The 26,835-nt window shown below is 26.7% G+C and overlaps 1 protein-coding gene across 8 annotated transcripts; it reads left to right on the plus strand.

Moving 5' to 3' along the window:
- Positions 1 to 2,749: 2,749 nt before the first annotated feature.
- LOC132923093 (uncharacterized) lies at positions 2,750 to 26,323 on the plus strand. Of its 8 annotated transcripts, none has more exons than XM_060986907.1 (18): positions 10,615 to 11,101; positions 15,604 to 15,664; positions 16,929 to 17,124; positions 17,203 to 17,416; positions 17,489 to 18,428; positions 18,494 to 18,770; positions 19,039 to 21,108; positions 21,381 to 21,502; positions 21,633 to 21,779; positions 23,168 to 23,260; positions 23,335 to 23,781; positions 23,836 to 24,175; positions 24,250 to 24,416; positions 24,482 to 24,796; positions 24,890 to 25,166; positions 25,227 to 25,358; positions 25,465 to 25,530; positions 25,619 to 26,323. In XM_060986907.1, exons 1-17 carry the CDS (start codon positions 11,070 to 11,072, stop codon positions 25,509 to 25,511), a joined length of 5,877 nt encoding a protein of 1,958 aa, XP_060842890.1. In that variant the 5' UTR covers positions 10,615 to 11,069; the 3' UTR covers positions 25,512 to 25,530; positions 25,619 to 26,323. The 8 variants fall into 8 exon arrangements, with proteins under 8 accessions (XP_060842892.1, XP_060842890.1, XP_060842893.1 ...); XM_060986910.1 differs by having other exon boundaries at positions 25,483 to 25,530; XM_060986909.1 differs by lacking the exons at positions 10,615 to 11,101; positions 25,465 to 25,530 and adding an exon at positions 2,750 to 3,228.
- Positions 26,324 to 26,835: the final 512 nt, after the last annotated feature.

A 26,835-nucleotide genomic window follows, 5' to 3' on the forward strand; every position in this document is an offset into this window, starting at 1 on the left:
TATCACTTCCAATAACTACTGTTGTGTATTTTTATTATCATAGTTAGTACTAATTACAAACTAACAGACTATAGTATAATGCAATTAAAGATATTGGAAATTTTAAAATGGGCATATTTCAATTGTTCACTTTATATATGTCTCATTGATATTTACTCGCAGGCTGTAAGTGGGCGTTAAGAGCTTGGCATGAGATAATAGACAAACTTTTGATGTGCGTTTTTTTTTTAAAATTTTATATTTATTTATTTTAATATTACCTGATACATTTTATTATTATTAATTATTATTAACTATATTAATTACAACTATTTAATGTAAGTTTTCTTAAACTATTTTAAAGATAATAGTAAAAAATATTATTCTATATCAATAAATTATAAGTACTAAAATACTTTTGGTAACAACGGTTAAGAGAAGATAAATATATGTGTATATATCATACATAAATACATAATATAATTATTTAAATACATTTAAATACATATAAATACAGGCATGATGCTATATCTACCGTCATTCATGAATATTGTACTAGATACAAAAAAGTAATTAACATAAAAATTCCTAAATTTCATAAACATTTTGGTGCGAAAAATTCTATTCCTGTTGCTATACAACTATGTAGGATTCTTAAAATTAATATATTTGATTTTCATAACTTAAGGCATTTTAAATTGTATTTAGATCACATAAATTTAAATGAAATTGATATTATATAAACTTTTTGCTATAAATTATTATCATTTGTATAGGTACTACATAACGTCATAACTTATGACTTTTATATTGTATTTAAAACTCGTAAATGTAAATTAAATTGATATTGTATATTATACTTGATGACTATATGCATTACTATTATTATTTGTATACTTAGTATTTTTGTGAACTCTTCATAACTCTCCATCATAAGCTGTCAGCTTATCGGAGGGTTGCAAATTTTTACACTCACTTATTATCTTAATATATATTTTTAATTTAACTCATTATTAATTGTAATTTATAATTTTCTGTAAGATATGTTCTATGTAAAAAGAAAATTATTTGCAAATAAACATTATTATTTATTATATCATATTATGTGAAATATTTCAAATATTTGTATATATTAATATAATCGTACTGAGTTCTTTTATCGAATAACATTTATTAGTTTTAAAAAATTTAAATATGACAACAATAAAAATAGTAAAAATATTATTTTTTAACAACTTAAACTTATGTAAAAAATTATTTCTAAAAACGTTAATAATTTTGGAAATAACGATTGTTTTACGTTCAATAGATTAAGAGTATACCCATTATCAGTGGCGGATTAAGCAATTTTCCGCCTATACAAGCAGGACATTGAAAGTCTGCAGTCTCAAATTATAATATAATAATATTATAAATACATTTTATTTTTCAAGTGCAGTAAATTTACCGCTCCAATTATTAGATTATTATGCCTGTAGGGTAACCCAACGCTGCTCACTATAGTATTAAATTCGTATAATCGTATATAATCATAATATTTATACTATAAAAATGTATTTATAATGTAATAGGAACCCATATTATATAATATACATAAGTGAATAAAGCACGAACATAGATGAAAATATACTATTACATAATTTAATTTATATTATAACTTTCATAAGATTTTTCAACGGGGGGAGTTGACGATTGTGATTGCATGACTCATCTAGTCAGTTGCTTATTTAGGATTTTTTTTTCTAGGGGAGGGGCAACATTTTTCATATAAATTGTATTATATTGTATTATATTTATAAATTTTACCATATAATTTTGTAAACGTATAATATTTAGGATTTGATGTTAGGCCTTATAAATATAATAATATAACTGTCAAGGGCTTCCCTTGAATCCGTCAGTGTCCTCAGTCCCCAGACATAAAATTTGAGCATTCCTATATAAACTTATTATTGTTATGCGTATCCAATTTAGTCAAAGGGTGGTATATATATATAGGGTATTGGAACCTCTCGTAACAAATAAGTAATAACCTTCAACACATTATAAAAAAATGTCGACGATGATATGGTAGTCGAATAAAAGCTAACGCAGGGATTGAATATAATATCAATTTAACGGTCGTGACGAATCGGACCCCGGCGACCGGCGTACCTGACGGGGTCGTAATTATCATCATTATCGTAATGATTGTGACGATGGGGTGTGTGCGGGGGGGAACCTTAATATACTTACTCGTACGTACAACCGTATATACCTATTATTATCACGAGGAGGACGAGGCACGTCGGGTGGTCGCGCAGCCTCCCCCCCATCACGAGCCACATGTCTTGAGTGGCGTTAATGTAATGTGTGTTCCACACCTGCCGGTCGGCGGCGTCGGACCCATTGGTTCCCAGGATGCGACGGCGGCGGGAAAAGAAAGAAAAAAAAACCGTTGAGCCGCCGCTCGGAACGTGACTGCCGTCCCAGAGCGGAAATCCAAAGAGCCAAAGCCCGCGGGGGAGGGGAGAAAGCCAGTATAATATTTTATTGCCGGCGTGTTTCTTTGTGGCCCGCGTGCTGCTAAGAGTTATAATAATAATAATAATAAGGCGACCCCGGCGTTATACTGTATGGCGTGCCTTCTCGCCGCCGTCGACAACCAGTTTTTGGGTTCAACAAGTTTGTCGGACGACCGGCGAGCGCGCGCACCGCGTATCTCGGCCGCCGATGCACTCCCACCACCGGCAATGCTACCGCCGCCGTGTGACCGTTGCCGCCACTGCTGCTGACAAGGCACCGTACATAGTGGCGTGTGTAGTTGTACTGTTCGTTGCGTTCTCCGGCTACGAGTTTTTTTTTCGTTATTATTTCCTTCTTCTTCCTTTTACCCCAAACCCCACTCGGCACTCCGTCGAAACTCGAAATTCCTTCATCCGTCCGTTTCATGGTGTGCGCGCGTCGCGTGTGTACATAAATATTAATATAATATATTTCATTATTATCATCGTCGTATACCTATCAGGAATTCTTACAGTGTCGGTTTTTTACTGTTTTTTTTTTTTTTATACGTCCGTTATTTTATTATATTCATAATATATTATACACACCTATCGTCGAATTTCGTTTTCCGTCCGATTTCAGTGCGGCGGATGTGCGTGCAATGTGTTCGTGTTGTTTGTTCCTCGCTCAGTACAGTGCCAGATCACAGGATTAACGCGTAGGATTATGGTTCGTTGTTTGTTATGCCGGTGAACGTTTAGAACGGTAAGCGTACCTTTGTTAAACAAAAAAACATCTCTCACCTTTTACCTATATGTGTAGCATTAAACATAATAATAATAATAGTATAAATCGTTTGACAACAACTTGGGCTTGTCTGATTGGACTGAAAATATTTCGTTGAATTTGCATTGGGTTTCGGACGGGTATAATATTACAGTATTATAATATTGTGTATTATGTTGTTTAGCGTGCATGGATATGTATGTGTGTGTGTGTGTGCGTGTGTGCGCGCGCTCGCGAGCGTGTGTTGGAATGCGAACAGTTTGCCCCCTAGAAATCATAGCCGCCCAGCAACCGGCTACCCAGAGATTTCCTAGTGAATACTGAATTCCGAACACTGGTAATTGCATTCCCTGTGACAAGGTTGATGACTTTGTGTGTGTGTGCGCGCGCTCGGAGTGTAGACTTTAATGCCCCGAGGCTGTAGAGTATTAATCGTAATCATAGAATAATATTATGTAAATTCACGGTAACCGTGGGTTCTTCTAGGAGGTTTGCTTAAGTGTTACCGATATACCTACTATTTTTCTTTTATTTTAATATTAATAGGAAGGTACCTACTTATAACATGATTCTGTAATATTGAATTATAAATAATATCAAGCTCATATTAACCGAGTATTATACGCAGGTATTTTCAATACTAAAATTTCGAGTTTTAGTTACCTAGGTATTTAAATCTAATTTGAATACTTTTAACATTACATGTTCATAGACGTTTGCAGTATTTACTCTGTATATGAGATGGTTTGATGTTGGTATACATACTTTGGTATTTTCCGAGGTATTTTCTTACCTGACTCGGCCAAATGTGCCTTCAATTGTTAGTTTTTTACAGTACGTGTTTTTTTGAAAGGAATTGATTCCCGACAAAAGTCACATACCTGTAGGTTATAATAATGAAATGATGTATGGATAAGATTTTTTCAATTTCTAAAAGTGAATATGATTACTAAAAAAAATATTTTGTTCAATATTTTCATACTATAGGCACCTAAAAATTCTTAATGGTATACTGTTGTATTTCATTTACAATATTTAACATAATAGTATTTTATTGTAATTAATACTTTATTACTCGTAAGCGATTATTATTGTAAGCGTGGGACGAATTTTAATGAAATGATAAAAAACGTATAATTATTATTAGTTTACATAATATATTTTTAAATGTTAAAATTATTGCCATTGGAATGTTAAATAGTTATAGGTAGTACAATATATAGGTACTTGATATACTAATTCATAGTACATAAATATAATTATTTCAGTTGAATTGTACTTAAAAGTTATATATTTATGTATTATAAATTATGAAATAAAAATTAAAAAAAAAAACAATTATATAGGTAACTAACCTATACTTCAAATTTTGATACGATTGGATTATTTCAATAGAAATAATTATATACTATCAATTTTGATAATTTATATGTGTAATGTGTATAGAAAATCAACATACTTATATTATAATTTATTGTAAATTATCCAGACAAGAGTATGTCAATAAAACATTAATTTTGGCCCAGCCTTACGCGGTTTGGAATATTTTATAGAATTATTAAAAATAATATTATACTTAAAAGGTTATCTACTATTCCTGATGTTATAATAAAACATCAATATTGAAAATTATATATGCACACACAAATACACTAGCGTCTAGCATTTAATCTACCTTTATAACAATAAACTTTAAATCTGAAATGTACAAAAATAATAAAATAATAAGCAGGTACACAAATTGGTATTATTATTTATTTTTATTTCTATAGGGTAATTGCATTAATTTTTCTGTACAATAAGTAAATGAGAAAAGTGTAAAAACATATGTCATACTTTCGATACACGTTTCTATAGAAAAAGCCACTTATAAATTGGAGATTTGTAATATTAAATTTAGAAAATATAATTGCAAAAGTACTCTAATATAAAGTATAACTATTTAAAACTTTAATAATTTAAAAAATATTATCTTGAATAAAATAATTCTTTTTAATTTTTCTATCCAATCACTTATTTGTAAGACAAATATTTATATTTATTAATTTATGGATATACAGGGTATAACAGATAGACGACCAAAAAAATAAATAAATTATGCCATTTAAACGTATAACAAAAGTTGTCAATATTATATGATGAGTAAATAATTTAAAGAATATACTCATAATAGCAAATTATCAAAAATCATATTTTTAAAAAGTTATTAGTACGTTTTACATAAATTTAATAAAAAAATATTGATATTTTAAAAATATTCTAAAAGATAAACTACTCAGATAAATCATTTTACCATCAAATTGTTCTTATAATCAGATTCACAAATTGGCTAATTTAAATTTATCCAAAAAAATTTAAATCAAATTTATTTATTTTTATTTTCAGTAATAAAAAATACATAAAAAAAAAATTGAAAATATTAATTAGAACAAAAGTTATTCCAAAAGTCAATTCTATCTGTAACATTCTGTTTAGTAGATTAGTACCTGCCAATAAATACAAGTTTAATATAAATATTAAAACGTTTTTATTTTAAGCCAATTAGTCACTAAAAAACGCGATACTAATTTAGTGAGAATCTTAATAATTAAAATATCTATAGGAATATTATTTACGGCAATTTTCGAATTTTTAAATTGTATCATCATTAATTATTAAATCTATTCTAAAACATTAAAAAAAATAAGGAATGATAAAATTCTGTCAAGTTAAACAATTGAATTAACCTTCTTAAAACTGACATTTTCCTTGCAGATAGTTTTTATTGTCACTTATAAAATATTGGTAGTTGGTACCTTGAACTTGTATGGATGAACTTGAAAAATATTTTTAATCATACTACGATTACGTGCTTCTATCAAAATTGACAAGAACAAATCAATACAATTTAGGAACAAATAGTTTAACTATTTTTAATTTTTTATAGTTAATATCTTGGTTTATACTTTTATATAATATTCTGGGTAAAAATTTAAATCGTCAATATTATACAATATAATAAAAGTATTTTAAGACTAAGTATTAGTATGATATCATAGTATGATTACAGTAAATTCTCAATAACTCTTAACTATTAGGGTAAAACCCGAGTAAAAATGAATTCAGATTATCAATATTTGAAATAGTATACTGTTTTAATTTTAATTGTAAAACAAATAATAAATAATAATAATAATTAGACAAGTATAGCCATAGGTTATATTATCATTAGTTATAAAATATACAACATACTACATAATATTATAATAAAGCAAGTTTGTAAAATGTAATATTATGATCAAAAATAAAATATAGCCGTAAAATGTGTTGTTGTGCGGTTTGTTAGATGGAACACCAGTACAAGTAGTACAACACATAATGGGTGCGACGTCTTCTTAATAGTTACATAATATGTACTATATATATATATATATTGTATTATTTTAATGAAAAAAAGTAAAACGTTATTAATACAATTAAATATGTAATCATGTCATTAGTCACAGTCACAATAGCCACAAATATCATCGTAGTGTAAAACGTTACTAATAAAAGATATTCTTGATTTCAAATATCACGTTGTAATGTTATCAGCGCTTAGTTCAGGAAAACAATGTCTTATCAAAACTTACTTGGTGGACTAATATTACAGCATTTTTTTTTTTTTGATAAACATATAAAAATATAAATTTAACTTTCATGGAGTAATTCTTATACCTAAAACCTAATATAGAAAGTGTAATCAATGGCGTAATAAACCAAATTAAAATTTTTTTTAATTTTAGTCTATAGTTACTGAAAAGGTTACGTGATATTTCTAATTCGTTTCTAACAACTTGTTGAGTTTCATCTATTGTTTTGTGAGATTATGAATCGTGCATTTATGAGTTTATGACTATAAAATAAAATACATTATGCAATGATACATTATTTTATAAAATATACAAGTAGGTAATAGATATATATATTATACACTAAATAATTATACTAAATTGTATAATATTTACCTTTTAGTCGTACAAAACGTGTGTATTTCAGGATTTATTATAATTTGGTTTTTAAAATGGAAACTGATCCTTATTCAAATAATAAACATCCGTGTTATTCAATAATAATATACCTTCATAATTTTGCCAAAATGTAATGGCTTAGTACTAATGACCAACGTATTATACGTTGGCAATGTATACAGTATACACTATAATACTATACACTATATATATATTATAATATATATATATATATATTTATAAAACATAAATTAGAAGGTCATGTAAAGATATTTTTGCAGAATTGCAATGTAATAATATGATATACACCCATCATGACCCATCTTATTTAATAAACATACAATTGTTAGGTTAGTTAAGGAAATAGTAATACAAAACTGTTTTCAATGCATAATTATTATTATTTTTATTATTTGTTAATATTTATGAAGATTATAGCTTAGAATTTAATTCAATAATTCAAATTTAATTTATTATAATAATATTTTAATAATTTATTATAGTGTTTATATGTATGAACTTTTTTGAAGGGATATAATAAATATAAATTTAAGTTCGGGAAATTATCCAATCAGAAACAATTATAATAACTTTATACATTTCAATAATTATTTTTAAACAGTAGGTATAGTTTGAACTAATTTTAAAATATATCCTATTTTAAAACATTAATTTGAAACATACGTCCAATATAATAAATTTACGTTCAGCAAAAACAGTTTTGTGTTGTTTTTGTTAGCTTCAATATTACAGTAAATTGACTTGTTACCAACTGAATTAAGAACTTTGTGTTTGTACCCACATTGACTTTATTACGATATTTACATTTTAGTATTTTACTATGGTATTTGAGAATTTTTGTTTTGTAATATTTTACATATTCATAACATGTATACAAATTGAAGTTTTGTAAAAAAGCCAACGTATTATTTATAGTTTGATGAATATATTATAATAGATTACTCTGGCATTAATTCTAATAACCCAAGATTGTTTCTGTTGAACGCACATTTTGTATGTGCTTGTGGGTCAGAGTGAAAAAACAAATAGTGTACTCATATCCTCGGAATGTTTTTAGATTCTAAACGAAATTAGCAATGTATCTATTAATTTAACAATATGTTTTTTAATCTAGTTTGAGTGTAGTTTACTTTTTAAACCTCATTCTTCGACTAACATTTTAACATTTAATTTTGTTAATTTTCAATCAATAAACATAACATTAATATGATAACGTTAACATTAATATTACGAAAAATATAAACCTTATTATGTAATAAGTAATAACCTAATCTAACTTTCAACCTACCTATTTTTAACAAAAATAAAATCTTACCGGTATAAAAATATATATTAAAATAAAAACAAATACTATAAACCATATTTTTCATAGAATTAAAATTACTGTATCTGTTTTTTGTAATGAATGTTAACAGTTCATAAACTTAAATATTATCTTCTGGATTTCTCTTTAAAAATACACACACTACCTATTTACGGTTTAAAAATCACTCGTCTGTTATTTAAAGATTCATTTAACAAGATGTATATATTTTTGTCGCATCGTTAACACGGCTCATTACCTTTCTAATTGTATCTTTTAACACTACATTAATTACACATCCATTTTATATTTATCTTTGTAGTTATCGTTTGTAGTTATAATATATTAGTTACATTATTTTGTAGTTGTAGACTTGCAGTGTGAGTTGTAGTTTTAGATTAGGTTTATTATATTTTATCTTATTTTTTAAATAAATTTGTTTACTCTGTTACTCATTAGTCATCATTTACTTATAATGACATATTTATCTACCTGTATATTTTATTGTATGTATTATGTATAATTGGGCTCGGATATTGTTGAATATTTTGCATGTATTTTGTGGGCTATTAAATTTATTACTCAGTAAGTTAGAAGTTTATTTTAGAACATTAGTTTCGTGACACTACAAAAAATCTGACAAAAAAAATATCTAAAGTTACACCATGAGCATATTATTACATATTTGCTAATTTTTTAGTCTTAATAAAAGCATATTTTTTTTATAAAATAAAGGTAAAACATTTGTCAGTGTTAAACAATATTAAATCTTGTATTATTTACTTACATATATTTGTAGAATAAAATAATATTCAAATTAATATAAAAACGCTTTATGGCTTAAGTATAGTTATTACTTATTTCTATAATTATTCGTTTTAATCTTTTAATAAAATATTTTACTGCAAAAAATGTTCCGGTTTTGATTTTGATTTATTTTTAATTTTTATGTTTACCAAAATTCTGTTTAAGAGAAACATGTTGTAGCCTATGTAGGTAATAGGTACTTACTGTCTAGTTTGATTACAGTTTGACACAGTAAATACTAAATACAGTATCATATATATCTACTTCCAAACTATAATATAAATTATTGTTAGTGTATTTAATTGCTGTACAGTATGTATTACTGTATTAGATATACATATTATATAGTTACGCTGTAAATAATCTTATATTATTTAGCTGGTGCAGTATAAAATAATACTAAACAATATGACTGTCTTTAGTTTTTAAAATGCAGACATTTATACATTAAAGTTAAAATTTAAAGTGTAATTTACATTTTAATGACATTATTTTTGTTTCGTAATGCTTATTTTTAATTTTTTTTATATAGTGATTTTTTTTTTTCATTGCGTTTTATGGCAATATATTTTTTTGGATAATTTGAAATCGTTACAAAACCCCATTACTTTAAAAATAAATACCTTGTATAATTAAAACTAAAAAAAAGTAGGTACTTAATGGTTTAGATTTTCTAAGATATAACTGTTATTTATACAGTACACTCGCATTCGATAATCGAATTACTTATTAATATTTGTTTATTATTATATTAATTTATAGTATAACTGTATCGTTAATGTTGTCTATACCCCTGTTTGACCAAAATTCCCAAGGAAAAAGTTTTAATTTGCAGATAATTTCAGTAATCAATGCCTAGACTTAGGATTTTAAAACACTATGCAGTAACTACGTCCTATAGATTCTCCTCGAGATTTTCTTAACTTTTTTCTAAGTAACTTGACTTTCCATTTTTTCCAATTTATCAAAGTTTCTCTTTAACCGTCGAATAGTTTCACGCATTCTCATCAACACACTGGCTGCTTATACTGTACTAGGATAAATATGTTTTCTTATAGAAACCTCACCATGTCTATGTTTGTCAGTGGTTATGGACACGGAGACGACAAAACACAACAAGTGTATCTAGGCCACAGCATTTGGACGCATGTGCGAAACTGCTACCCACACTGTACCTCTTTTTTTTTTGTTTTGCGCGCGCGCATGCGGACCCTTTTCCATTGCTTGGTAACATACGGAAAATTTCGTACAGTCGATCAGTGCATTTTCCAATGTGCCGCGCATCGGATAATCGAGCGGCTAGCTCGTTAAAACGTTCTACGCATTCAATCGCTAGTTTTTAATTACATAATTTCTCACGAGTTATTTCTCTGTACATTCATATTCTGTTTTATCTTTTTCGAAAAATAAATAATGTTAATTTTTATTGTTTATCATATTCCCAATCAATGGATATAACAATATCATGACTCGAGTGTCACATGACCCATATTTTGTTCAGTTAATTGGTTTGGTGGGTGGTTGTTGCGATTTGTACGTAGCGCCATCCAAAAATGTTATTGTACGCTCGCCTCGAGTGTAATGACCGAACCGTTCGATACAATAATATTGTGGCCCAAAGAAATAAGATACGCGCCAGAGTGGTTTCACAGCATTCCATCATTGTAACAGCATAGAATACGGCAAAATATCTACATACAATGTTTCCCTGTTTTTGGAATTTCTGGTCATGGTGAGTATAGTATACGCGCTATGTATTTTGTGTGTCATATCGCAAATTACCATTCAATTTGTGTGTGTGTGTATGTGTGTGTGTGTGTGTGTTTGTGTACTGTGTAACGTATATTTATTACTTTTGGAGTATGTATAAAAATAATACGTTGAAAATAGGTGTACCGTTGTATGCGTGTATGTGTCAAACACGCATGAATGAGTGCCAAGGTGTCGTAAAATACGTAAAATGTAAATGAGAACCTACCACTATGCGTCTAATCAATAAAACGGTAGACAACTAGTTGATGATTATTATTTATATTATACTTAGGCAAGCTATACGCCTATACATTATACAATTTCTTTAATATTTAATTTCCTATTTGTGTGCGTATCTTTAATTTGTATCGTTTTTAATTATTTAAAAAATTTAGTGATGGCTAGAGTGATAACTGATAACTATAGATGAATTGATTATCAAAAATCTAGAAATAAAAATAAAAATATTTTTAAACCTTTAGAAGTACCTTTAATATGTATAGAATTATACTATTACGTGTATAATAATATATTATATTAATATTTTTAATTGAATTTATAAAATAAACAACAGTAATAACAATATAATTAAAATGGGAATAAAAAGATCAATGTTTTACTTATATGCGTAACGCCCGTAACACATCAAAAAAAAAAAAAAATCATACAGATTAATTTGAATGCCTACTGCGAAACAATTATTTTTTTTTTACTATAGTTATTTAAAGAATGTATTATCTTTGTCTCAATGTACAACAAACATAATATATAATTTGATAGGTACAGATGTCAAGAAAAAATAAAGATGAACAAATTTTAAAAAGAAGCCACCTAGATTTTATGAAACAATTTATTTTATATATATTTTTTTTGTTTAATAAATCACGATACCACAGGTATCCGTATTCCGTAGTTCCATATTTTATCTTTATTTTAGAATTAATAATTAAAATGTCTAGGTAATGCTATTATAAAAACTATATTTTCAAATACATTTTCTAATCTATTTATATTTGTATAAAATATGATTTATATTTAAATACCCTAATGTGCGTTCTACCAATAATACCCAATGAATATGATGATGCACAATAATAATAATAATACAATTTTATAGTACTTGGTCTAGATAAAATACAAATATTGTATTTATTCAGTGTATTACGTGAAATAAGTAATTACTAAAAATTCTTTCTCAAAAATTAAAATGTTTGTTATAAAATATTCTATATTAGTTGGATTTGAAAAATATATTTCTAATAAAAATCTATGCTTAGAGTTTTTAATTAGTATAATATTTCAAAAATTTTATGATATACCCCACTTATTCTTTAGTTTAAATAATATGTATTCTTAATCTAAAATCCCATGACCGCTATTTTTATTAAATTACTAATCTGCGCGAACTTGCTTTTAAAAAAAATACATTGTGTGTGAGACGTATTTTTTTATTAATAAGAATAATATCATAAACAAAGATAATATCTTATAAAAAATACTTAATGAGCATTTAAATTATATAGCTAGTGGTTTAGAAGGGGTAAATGCTTAGTCTGATATAATATCTCCGTTATCAGCATAATACAATCAGTTACTAGCATTATAATGAACTCTATTGACTGTCTTTATAGTCTGATTATAATATTTATTTTGAATGCACCTAGTCACCAATTTCAATTTTATTAAATTTTTTAAAAGTATATAATTATAGGTATTTCATTTTAAATACCATTACCATTGAACATATATATAGTAGTAAATATTGTGATTTTATTAATTTTAATGTAAGTTACTTATGTCATATGTGTAATAATTATTTCAAATACTGTTTCTGAAAAATTATCATACATTTTTATTATGTGTTATATTAGAATGTTGAAGGAAATTACTCTACTTGTATTAAACTTTAGAAGTTTATAAATAATGAGTATACAGTAATACACACCTTGGATGTAAAAATACGTGCAAATTATAGTCATGTTGGGGTAAAAACGTCCCTGGTTAATAGGAGGGTTGTTATAAGGGGGCTTTTGTGTACACCCTTGTTTGTTGTGCGATGAAGCCTAATATTTTTAGAATTCTGGTCTTGAACATTGCCATACAAAACATACGAACAACTTATTTGAAATATAATACAATTGGAAACCCCTGAGTTATAATTTCTTTTTGCTTATTTTAAACACACGAAAATGCAATTTTAGTTTTCTACAATTCCTCCCAGAACAAATAATATTTAAAAATATATTATTACAGGTACCCTTTTAATTTATTGTCCAATAATAATAGTATTATCAATATTATCATGTTTAAAAAACAAATTCAATAATAATTTTTATATTATATTTGATATAATATATGCTATAATATGATGTAGATTATAAGTGTTAATTATGAAACAGAATTTTATAAACTTAATTTCGTTTTACTGTTGTGTGTTTGTACATTATAAATTATAATTAATTAGGTATCGATAGTAAAGCATAATATGTTTATAGCTGCTGGCTATATAGATGATATAAGTATATAACTAAATACGTTAAATATATTAAAAGTTAAACAATACTATTTAGGATTTTGGTTGACAGAGTAATTTTGAAAACTAATTAAAATTTTTTGACAACTACTAAGTAAATTTCTTTTCACCGAATACATACTAATGTTTATTCGGTTACTGATAAAACGCATTATATGATCGGTTTTTTTGATTGCGGTTGATCGGGAGTCAGGACTCAGGACTGTATTAATCTATTAATCGACAACCGACATAACGCATAGTGTGAATGTGTCATGTATGATATTATACGCCTTAGACGTGAATGAAGTTATTCTCGATATTACAAAAAATAAGGGCATATTTAAAGTTTAATAGGTACATAGAATCCAAAAATTCTTGTTTTCTTTAATTGTAGGTACATTTTTACTGGAAAATTCGATTGTAAAAAATTAAGTAAATTATTTTCTGGGTAAGACGATGACTGATAATTTAAATTTGTTTTCAATATTTAAATCCATTTATTATGTCTACCTATTTTGTCTACTATTTTGGAATTTTTATTATTTGATTAGTGATGTGTCATAAATTTGATAATATCTTTATCTTGTTACAAATCGGCACTTGTTTATTTTGAAATTAATAAAAAAATAAATAAAAATAACGCAGATTTATGGCAAATATCCAAACTTGAAACTTAAGTTAAACGTCTTTTTATAATCTATAATAATCAATTCGGGTATTTACGAGTTATGCGAACTTATATCCATATATTTTTTAGGAATTATAGGAATTAAAAATTATGTATTTATATGTATTTAGTAATTAAGTTGTAGGCTAGGATTATAAGCTAGGATATATTGGGATAGGAATAGGTTATATATTTGTTTAATAAAGTTTATATGAATTAGCTATATTAGTTTTATAATGTTTACACGTTGATTAAGTTGTTACGTATTTATTTATTGATTTATATTAGGCAACAAACTTATTTGCATATAATTTATGTTTAATCATTTCGAGCATACAACGGCCTATTGTTAATTTATACTTTTTTCGAGTATTGTAAATATTTTGAAGATATTCTATTTTTATCAGTATTTGCTTATCATGTATTTTCAATTTTATCAGTGTTTTTTCTGTTTATATCCCGATGGTTGTGGTTGTATCTAGTTTATCTGTACCTATTTATATTATTTTTTGTAAACAAGGAATTTTGTTAACATAATATTCTATTTTACATATATTTGTAAAAATTTCCATTTTATTCAGTTTTATTTACCATATAAATGTTTTAATTGTATTTGAATTAACAAAAATATACAAAATTTAGTATTTTTATATTTATTCATAGTTTGCACTTATTAAAAAATAGATAATAAATTAAAATTAAAAAGTTCGCAATGTTTTATTTAATAATCACTAGGGAAAAATCGGTAAAAAATTTATTTAACCATATTTATATTTGATTAATAAAATTTGGCATACTATAATATTTAATACAATATGAAAATTAAATTTTTGAAGAAGATAATTTTTTTGTTTACAATCATCAAATTTTATAAATGTTAAAATGTTCGTATAGAATAACAAGTAACATGATGAGAGAATGTTCATTAATGGCACCTCAGCATTTATTAATATATTTTATTATTATGTTAATTTTTAATTAATAGATAATAACTTATTATAAACATAATTAAAATAGAAGTAAAATTTTCTATTGAGTACCAATATGAATTGAAGTCATAATTATTGGACATTGTTTGCTGTTAAATCTATTCCCAAAGTAGATATTTTACTTAGGTATATATTATTTTATAAGCATAACGTACTATTATACATTATGCTCGTATCATTAATTAAGATTATTTTTTTATTGAAAATTATAATATAAAATTAATTTTAATCAATGCTCTTGTTCATTGATTAATTTATTGTTTTTAATTATATCATTAAATTAATTTAACTAAATATTTAAAAAATTACAGGGTAGAACCAGCTACAACATCAGCAAATTCCACAGTTGTTACAATGGCTACATTAAAAAAGGTAAGGAAAATAAACTATTTTAATTAAATTATTGTTTGTTGAATTTCAAAATTCTTGTAGTATTAATTAGTTATATTCATTTTTAATAAATAATTTTAGTATCCAAAGAGAATAAATTTGATTATTTGAATGTAGCAGAAGACAAGAAATTACAATATATATCTAATAAAGAATATATTTTTCTTAGGAAAGATGACCTTGTACTTTAAGAAAACATGACCACCTGTTATGATAGATATTAAAAAACCATCATGACATGTACACTCTTTTTTTCTTGTCTATAAAAAAAAAAAAATCCCAGGATATTGTAACGATTCACTGAACCGTGATTTGTATATTAGGAGGGGTGACTGGGTATTATTGTAACATCTTTCATGCTATGATTTATTTCTGAAAAGATTTAAATTTTTACATTTGATTATACTTTCAATCAACAAAGTAAAATAATACCTAAATAATGTATCTACCAATCAAACTTAACTTTCACTAGTAGATTAAAAAAATATATTTACTATTGTGCTCTTTACAGGGATCACTTATTGTAATATGCTTATTATTTTTAAACTTTAAATAATTTATTCAAATTGTCTAAATATGTTTTAACTATTCTATAGGTACTTACTAATTTAATATAAATGAAATAAAATAAAAATTTGTAAAAAACAACATTAAATTACTGAAAACCAGGGTAACTTTGTACCATTAGAGATTTTAAAATTAAATCAATTTTAAAATGACCCTTAACAAAATTATTTTAAGTTTATAAATTATTTTAATACATTTATGTACTTTAAAAAATAAAAAAAATAATGTAATAATGAATCTTTAAATTTTATTAATTAAACTTAAAAAAATGTCAATCTTGATAAAAATATTCCAAACAATTTATTAATAGGGTATTATTGTACTATTTATATAACCCTCAACTGAACTTAAAATGTAAATCTTATTGTTTATTAATAATTCTTACTTGTAATATTTGTCTACTCGAGGAATGAATGGTAGTAAATCTTTGAGCATCTACCATGTTAATGTTTTTTACAATTTGGTAAAAGTAAATAGTGTCTTTCCAAAATGTATTATTATTATATTATAATTTAAAACAGTTAAATCTGAAATATATAAATAATAATATATAACTTTTGGTTGAATATTGGTTGATTTTTCAGAAATAATTATTATATAATATAAATTAAATATATGATTAATGATAATAAAAATATTAAGCGTAAGTGTTTTAACAATAGTTTTTGATACTTTTTAGAACTCTGTTGTGGTCACCCAACCTATGAGGAGAGCTATGATTGGATCTAGTCCTTTAAAATCGCCTCTCATTAAAAGACCACCATCTGCTTCTGTTACATTACAAGGTTGGCTTTACAAGCAAGGAAGTGAAGGTTTAATGTTATGGAAGAAACGGTGGTTCGTTCTTTCTGAATACTGTCTTTTTTATTATAAAAGTAAGTCCTTTTAAAAAAAAAAGTAATTTAATAAAAAAAAAAAATTAAAATTATAATTTTGTTTTTTTATTGATTTAGATGAAGAGGAAGAAAAACTTTTAGGTTCTATATTATTACCTTCATATAAAATATCCCCATGTTGTCCATCAGAAGATAAAGTTTACAGAAAATTTAGTTTTAAAGCTGAGCATGATAACATGAGAACATACTATTTTGCTGCAGATACCAGAGAGCTAATGGTTCAGTGGATGAATGCTTTAAGTTTGGCATCAATTCTACAGCAAAACAATGGGTAATTATTTGTGTTTAACAAACAAATATACAATTTTTTAAGGACTTATTATAAAAATAATGTATTTAATAGCAGGTATAATGAACGAAACAACACAAAACGATCCCATTATATTAATCAATTAGATGCTATGGATTCAGGTTTCTTAAGTTCATCTTTCTATTCAACGCCACGGTCATATTACAATAATGATATATCTTATAAAGCTCAAAACAATCAAATTGCTCAACCTCTTTATGCCAATGCACCCCCAAAGCCTAGACGTGTGACTGAACCACACGAAGATCATCCTCAAATAGCTCAACCTCAGTATAAGCCATTATCACTAGTCCAAAATTTAAATAGGTCTCAATTAAATAATTCTGAACGTCGTACACCCGATACATATGGACGTCATGATGTCAAGTATTCTAACCATAGCGAGTATGAAGAAGTTATTGATGAATATGTACCAAGCCCTGTTAAATATAGAGAAAAAAAATATTCCTACAGACCTCATAGTGCTGACTTTTTAGAATATGATGTAAGAAGTGCCTATCAGACACCAACTCCAAGCACTAATTCTTCATATAAATCCCCAGAATATTACAATACAGTAAAACATGTTAAAAGACCAAAATCTAGTTTAGATTTTGTGGATAATTCAGATAGTTATTGGTCAGAAAATGCATATGCTGAAAAAATGAGACAAGCTTCCCAGAGTTTGAGTAAAGAGACAAATTTAAATCGCACAACAGCTTTATCATTGAGGCAACTTGGGATTTATCTGAATGATATAAAAGCTGAGCCAGTAGATGGGTCTTCCGCACAAATGAAAAGTCATCGAAACTATATTAAAGAACAAGAAAAAAGGTGGAGTGAATATGTTAGCTCTTTCAATAGATCAGCTAGTGCTAGAGTTGCTAGGAATGCTGATAAGCGTAACTACGAACAAAATGAACATAAAAGAAGTACTAGCTTACAACGAAGAAATAGCATTGACTCTAGAGATAAAGAACGAAAATCACAGCAGGTTAGTAGAATAAACTGTTAAAAAATTGCCTTTAAAACAAATATTTAAAAATAATTTATTTTTAGAGAGAAGAATCGATGAAACGTCTTTTAGATTGGAAGCAAAGAATGCTTCAATCTACTTTGACTCGCAAGTCTTCTGGGTCTTCTAATCGCGGTTCAGCTCAAAATGAATTATCTAAGTATTACAAAAAAATAACTGATAATCGACTTAAAAATGAAGAAAAAACTATTGTAAACTGTACTAATAATTTCTACAATAGCAAGTATAACAACGACAGTTTTAGTTATTCTAAGAATGACTTGACAATTGAAAATGATTTCAACTATTCAGATGATGAAGGTAAGATAAATATTTTTTTTTATATTATCAGCTTTTAATATAAAATAAGTTAAGCAACTCTAATTACTAAATTTGTAGAATGCCTTTATTTGTGGTAAATATATTCTTCTTATTCTGTCAACTAACTTTAAGTAGTATTTATATCTTAACCCAATATTTACAAATGGATGATGTCCTTTAAGGATTTGTCCGAAGCTCGCTCTAACTGCATGTGCAAGAATATTTTACAATGGATTATTTAACAATTTTGGAAAATTATTTATCCTAGAAGTTAAAGACAGAGAAAGTCAAGTAGACACTCCTGTATCAGCTGTAAAAAATGTCAATGAAATCACTCCGGACTCAAAATACACCAATACCATTAACTTTTATACTAAACCAGTAAACAAGCAACATCTATCTGACGAGACTGCAAGCTCAACAAATTCTTATTTTAAAGATGATACATTATTAGTAGACAGTAGACATTCAGACAGTGGCTACGACACTTTACAAATGGGCAGTGTTCTTTCATCTAAAGATCCTGATATTGACCGCCTATTAAAATTTGATTTTGGTAAAAAAACAAATGGAATACAAAATCTAATTAAAAACTTTGAATTTAATGATATGAAAGAACCACTTCAATCATCTTCATATAGTTCTAATGAAGCACAAATTTCTTCATTGAAAAAAGAAGACATAAGGTATTCAACTGCCCAAAATCCTCAATCTGTGAGAGATCTATTAGCAAATTTTGAAAAAAAAAATGAACGTTGCGTATTCAGTGATACAGAAACACTGTTATATGAAACATCAAGTGATACAGAACCTATTGAACCTATAATAGCAAATTCAAAGCGCACTGAAGCACTATCAACTGACGAAGATGATCCAGAAGTTGTAGATGTGTTGAGACAAAAAGCTGATCCTAATGATGAACAGTACTATTTGCCTATGACACCATCCAAAAAGTCAGTATTAGAAGAAGATATTTCTAAATCCAAATTAGTGATAGTTGATACCGAAGATCAAGAAAATTATGTTGAAATGACACAAAATTCTAAACCTATACTTGCTCCATCACCTAAATTAGACAAAAAATCACATTATGAATATATAGCTTATAAAACTAATTCTAATTATGAACCAGTTTATACAGAAGTAAAAAATAAAATTTTACCTGATATTCTCAAATCATCGACTAATGTTAACAATTCAATCAAATCAGATAGTTCAGATGCTGACGACGAAGCCTCAAAAGATTTAGACTCACTTGATACCCCTTGTCATCCTAGATTTAGTTTATCTGATACATTTAGACCAGCTTCTTATTATTTAGGAGCTGCAACTAATGAAGATACTCATGACTCTTCAGATAGTGATTTAGTTTCTCCACCACCTATGAACTTTGATAAAGACAATCAGCTTAAATCTATTAGAAAAAAAATGGAATCACTTATACAATCTGCTTCTGAATCAGATTCAGATTCTGGTAAAAAAGAAAAACAAACAGCATTTAGCGGAGACTTAGATTCAATTGGAAGTAGAAATGGCATGTATGAAATAGATATAAATTTAGATGATTACCTTGATAAACAGAATATAGAAGAATGTGATAGGTTCTATGAAAATTATTGTAAAAGTTTAGAGAGTAGACGATTAGAAAATTCTGAACCAGCACCTGGTGCCCCTTATTATTATTCAGACATATCAAATGGAAATTTGAGATCACTAACTCCAGAACCACAAGGCGCTGAAGGATTTACAATGCGTCGTCGAAGTCGTTCACTTGAAGGTGTACTTGATGATAGTGTTTATTGCAATTTAGAACCTAGAAAATGTACCTCTCCTAAAGAGGCAATATCACGATTATTACGCACTGCAGAAATGAAATCACCTAGAGCAACTGAATTGGCTATTGTAAATTTACCACTGAGATCAAGGTCTTTAGATAATTTGGACGCTGAACCTGAAAAAAAAACAGGTCGTCAAAGTGCTGATATTTTAAATAGCAAAAGAAATGAAGCAATGTATGTTAATGAAGCTGTATTTGATCGTCATAAAGAATATAAAGATGATTATCGGTCAGTTAAGAAGGGTAGATGCAAAAGTGGATCCCAGTCTTTTTTAGAGGAGGGCCTATACCCGATGACCCGGCCGCCGTCAATGGAGCAACTGGACAGGGAGAAACTAAGACAGTGGGACCTCATGTCCACTGTCCCTGCCGTGATGTTGGGTGCAACGCGCGTGTACAGTCGTACTTCAGAGAGACAAGTGATATTGACGCCTGCCGAATCAAACACAAGGCCGCCATCGCTAAGTCGCCGTTCAGACGAAACACCAACAAGCTCGCCAGGTTGTTAAATAAAAACATTTTTCCTCATATATAAAATTAAAAAAAATTAATAACATTAAAATATATTCGTTATATAAAAGTTATACTTTAGTATAAGTTAGTTGACTATTAATGTGTACATTTTAGCAGTAATGATTATAAGTATCAATATCGATATAATGTATACATAAGGGTTTTACAAACTAAGGTATTAAATAACACTGATTAGTGACATAATGTATGAAATTTAACAAATTAATATTTTAATACTGTCTATCATATTTATTTCATAGTGTCCGGTTGCGGATCAGCGATTGGACAAGGTCCAGTTCATCGAGAATACCAAGAAATCAATAAAATGATAAATGAAACAATGGGCAGTAAAAATATTTATTCCAGTAATAGAAATATTAGGGTAAGCTATGATATTAAATTCATTCAAATTATTAACTTTAGAGTTATGCTTGAATTTGTTTTATTGCAATTTTTATTTATTTTATTTTAATTTTGTTTTATTATTTCATTATATACATTTAAATCATTAGAATAGTCAATGGAACTTGACAGTTTCTGCTGGTGAGCTCCTAGGCCAAACGCATGAAGAATTAGTTTTATTATTGATTCAATTAAGAAGGCAAAGAGTTTCTATTTGTAAAGCAATGGAAATGTGCCATAACGATATTGAGACCCAGGTTTGTTTTAGTTTTTGTGAAATTCATAAATGCTTATGAGTAATTTATTAAAATATGATATTAATCTTTATAATTTTTATTAGTATTTTTTTTTTTTTTTAACTTTTTTAATATAAATAGTATTAATATGACGTTATACAATATTATAATTTTTGACCTATTCCATAAAAATGAACGCAGCAAGCTACTACCTCAATCACTACTTATAAATAAAGATCAAATATTTAAAATTTCAAAAGTTTTAAGTATTATTCTAAAATTAAATATAATAGATTATGTTCTAAAATAACTTTAAAATATTCTCTTGATAATTCTTAAACTGGTAAAATATATTGACAATATGTTCTTTTTTTTATTTCAAATAATTTAAGTTATAATAAGAAACATTATTAAGGTCTGGATTTTACAATAATGAAAATTATTGAAATATGTGATCTAATATGCCCAAAAAACACAAAAAAAAAAAATATCAAAATTGTATTAAATTTATTATATTTTACTGACAGTTTATTTTATTGATATTCATGTATTAATTATTAATATAAAACGAATGTGGTCATTTTTCTTATGGATTCACATAAATGAATATTATTTTTTATTCAATATATTATACTAAAATAATAAAAAAATATAAATTATAGTTTTGTATTGTATATATTAGCAAAAAATAGCATCAAAACTTACAAAATACCACTAAAACTCTAAAATACTCAAATATTCAAAAAATAACATAATACAATTTTTTATTTGGAGTTCCTTATACATAAAACAAATTTTTAGCTTATTCTGCTATTTTATCTGTATTATAGAACAATAAGCAATTGCTATGAAATCCAAACCCTGCATATTATTATATATTTAATAGTATAAGTTTACATAACATTTAATACATTTATAATTATTATGTTTATCATACATTAATTTTATGTAATGTAATAATATACTCCAAAAAATAATTATTGCACACATTTTCTGTGATAAATTATTTAAATTTAGTTACATTTAAAATAATTAAAACATGTTTAATTTAATTAAATTGAAAAAAATTAATATAAATGCATTTATGTGTTATGTGTATAGAACAATTAGTGAGCACAATTTAATATATAATAAAATGTTGGTAGTTAATAGAACTTTAGTTGTTATCAGAGTTGAAGAAGTAACTTGAAAATTGAACTATAATAAAAGTAATTTACTTATTAAAATTCAACCCAAACTATTTTTGTTTGATATTTGTAACTCATTTGTACACATCTCAATTCTCAACCTATAATATTTAATTATATTTTTCATATAATTAAAATTTAAAAAGTATTTTATTTAATATGTAATATTTGCTTATTATTTTTGTATTACTTTAAACATTATTATTATTATTATTATTTTAGACAAGATTGACTGAACTGGATACTCCAACTAAAATAGAAAACTTGCAAAGATTGGACGAATTAAAAAAACATTTGTTGGAACTTGAAAAACAAGTAAATTAAATTAATAACTTTTATAATTTAAATGTTCAGAATAATATTTGTGTGTTATTATGAAATTTTAACAGTATGAAAAAGGAAAACCTCTAGTAAATCTTGTTGATAATATGGTAAAATTGGGTTCATTATATCAAGCTGGATCTGCACTTGAAAATCCTGATGGACTCTCAACACCAACTATTTTAAAAGAGCGTCTAGAGTTCAATGATAAAGTACAAGAAAAACGTCTACTAGCGGAAGAAAATAAAGAATGGCAACGAATAAAACCAAATGTTAATGATCTACAGGAAAAAGTTGATAGATTATATGATTTAGATCAATTAATGCTAGAAGAATCTGGGAATTTATTACATTTAAGACAAGATAAAGAATTATTAGAGAAAGCTTTAGGTGGCCTCAGGCATAAAATGCAAGGTGTACATAGTCCAGCTGAGGAGGAACGTTATAGAAGACAGCAACATGTATTAGAACGTGAATTGAGCTCAGTTAGATCCGTATTAGCTAATAATTCTAAGGTAATATTAAAACTTTAATATTTTGATTTTAAATAACTTATATACTGTTTTTAGAAACTGGAAGAAACAGTTGCATCAAATGCAAGATTAGAATCAGAGCTGGTAGTCTTACGCCAAAAATTGCAGTCTTCCAGACGCGTACCAGACACAGGTGCAGGAGGTCCAACTGTAGCTGCATTAGAAGCAGAACTCAGAAGAGTGCAACTATTAGTTGGAGATCTACAACGGCAACGTGAGGATTTAAGTGTTCAAGTTCGGCAGCTTACAGAAAAATCAAATACACTATCTATGCAAATGAATAGTGATGAAAATGAAATAAGGGGTAAGAAAAGACCTGCAAATGATTCATGGATTGAAACAGATCTAGATGACTCAATTCAAGAGGATAAAAAATGTAAATTACATCTAAATTTAAATACTTTTAATGTCAGTACTTAATAAAATGTGATCATTTTCATTTTCTTTTAGTTAACACTCCAAGAGAAAAACCACAAGAAATAAAAACAGTGAGAATTGTCAAAAGGGAGTCAGAGAGGCGACAAAGAGATAGAGATAAATGTGGTGGTAATATTGGTCTTCCATTAACAAGTGTTAGTGTTAAATGTGTACCTGTTATTGAAGAACCTGACTATAGAGTAAGAAAAAAATTATTTTTATGTATCTATGAAATTGCTTTCTAACTGTTTTTGACTATTTTCAGAATGAAGATAATTATGTTAAAAAACTATCAGCACAAGAACAATTATTTGGCACAACCCCAGAAAATATATCATATGATATGTATCCAAATTTTAATGTTGAAGATCGTTCAATATTTCCAAAAGATGATGCACCTTTATCACCAGTATACCAAAGTGAAGCAGCCAGACAAATTGTACAAGAATTGTCTAAAAAAGATCAAAACGATAATATTGAGCAAAACGAATCATTGACCAAAAGACTGGTACCAAGAGAAAAGCGTAGACATCACACTGTCACAAGTGTTAGGCCATTCTCTATAACAGAACCTTACAATGTAAATTTATTATAATATAATAGTTTAAATATTTTACATTATATTATATGAAACAGTAATAGATATTATTTATTTAAAATTATAAATTTTTAGAGAGATGGTTGGAGAGCTCGAGATGATGTGGACATGGAGCGAGCTCTAAGACCTGGTGCTCCGGATGTGGTTCGATCTACAATGAATAAGACTGATCCTGCAAAATTTAGTGCAGAAACCATAGATAGTATATTAGGAACACCTGGAAAAATATGTATACCAGAACGTTATATTCCAGAATCAGCCCCAGTGTCACCAGACGAACGTAAAAAGAGAATGCACAAAGCTGAAGCTATCAGGAAAATGTTGTCAGAATCTACTCCTATACTTACTACAGGTACAACTGTGTTCTTAATATTTAATGTATATATATACTTAGTGTTTGATTATTATTTAGAAGGAGAAAATGACGAATACACGACCGTTGGTAGAAAGAAGATGATTGAAGAAAAAAAGCAAAGAGATCATTTGTTACAATTGAATCAAATACTTGCGCAACAGGTTATGGAGAAAAGCAAATCAGTTGCTTGTAAGTTAAAATTGATATTCATAATATAAGTTTTATAAATGCATGAGTTTTTATGTTTTTTTATTTTTGTTTTTTTGTTGTGTTTTTATCTACCCTGCTTGAGTAGTCACACGTTTTGTTGTAGGTGCAAGCCCCACAAATACTAGAGACTGATTGGTTAAATAGCATGAAGGTGTGTTTAAAACTGTTTGATAATTGTTGTTTTGAATATTCAAAATAAACAAAAAATAGATTCTAATATTTTTAACATTTATTTGTAGTGAATGCAATGGCTCAAGTGGGTAAAATAAAACGGTATTCAATGGATGATGATGAACGAGAATTATCACCAGAAGAACCTCTTCCATTATACCAACAAAGAGAAAACTTTTATTCTTAAAATATTAATTAAAAATATTTAGGTTGTGTACCTGAAACGTTTAGGTTGTATAATGCAAAATAATTAGACTTTGAACTGTTAAAAATATTTCTAAATATTTTAATTTTTGTTGTATAGTTTTATAGATATTGATGTTTTAATAATGTGGATAACACATAGAAAAAAAGTATTATAACTTAATAAGTTAATTAATTATTATTATTTGTAAATAAACATTTTAGGTTTATTTCCTTTTTCCTCAATGACTTAGGAAAAAGATATTTTAGTTTTTTTATTTATTTATTTAATTTGAATATTTTTTATTAAAAAAATTATAACTATTACTATATACTATGTATAATTTTTTATATATATATATTATATATAAAAAATAAACAAATTGTTACTTCAGCTGTTATAAAATAATTTATAATCAAAACATGTTCCTTATTAGTTATTCACAAATATTTGTGCCAATATAAAAATAATAACAAGTGAAAACGTATATTCGTCTTTACTTTTCATGTTTTATGTACTGATAGGATAGATTTATTGTATCTTGGATAGACATTTTTATGAATAAATATGATTGCATTATATATTATAATTTTTTGTAAGTAAATTTTTATTTTTAGTCTTAAAAATAATTTACTTTTGCATATTTCATACATGTATAGTAATGACATGCTAGTGATCATTTCATTGAATGACTAGATTAACAAAAGGAGATTCAAACCAGTCTTTTTTTTTATGTAAAATGCAGTGACAGACTATGCTGGTGAAATATAAAGACTTTTCCTGGTAGACAGTTGCTGGTTCACGAGGGCCAGATTTAGGAGAGAGCTAAGTGAGCCCCTACAATTTTATATTTAATAAGGATATAGAAAAAATAAATTATTATTTATGTTCAAACACATTTAATTCAATAATAATGCATTTTATTCGGATGTTAAAAATTTAATTTTTGTCCTACTAATAATAGATGTGTGCGTTTATTAACAATGAACGTTGTCTAAAAATCTAGATAAGATAAGTTTTTACACCATCTGTAATTGATGCCCACTATCGATTATAATAATATTAAATTTATCTTCTTTTTTTTTTTTTTTGTAGAATTCA

The sequence above is a fragment of the Rhopalosiphum padi genome, chromosome 2, assembly GCF_020882245.1.
Source record: "Rhopalosiphum padi isolate XX-2018 chromosome 2, ASM2088224v1, whole genome shotgun sequence".
In the NCBI taxonomy this organism is placed as follows: domain Eukaryota; kingdom Metazoa; phylum Arthropoda; class Insecta; order Hemiptera; family Aphididae; genus Rhopalosiphum; species Rhopalosiphum padi.

Bases quoted from the DNA above. Each gene is read 5' to 3' on its own strand.
- LOC132923093 (XM_060986903.1), top strand. From the start codon at position 11,070: ATGTTTCCCTGTTTTTGGAATTTCTGGTCATG. The intron at 23,261-23,334 runs GTAAATTAAATT...AAATTTTAACAG, and splicing joins TGTTGGAACTTGAAAAACAA to TATGAAAAAGGAAAACCTCT. The intron at 25,359-25,618 runs GTAAGTTAAAAT...ATTTATTTGTAG, and splicing joins GAAAAGCAAATCAGTTGCTT to TGAATGCAATGGCTCAAGTG.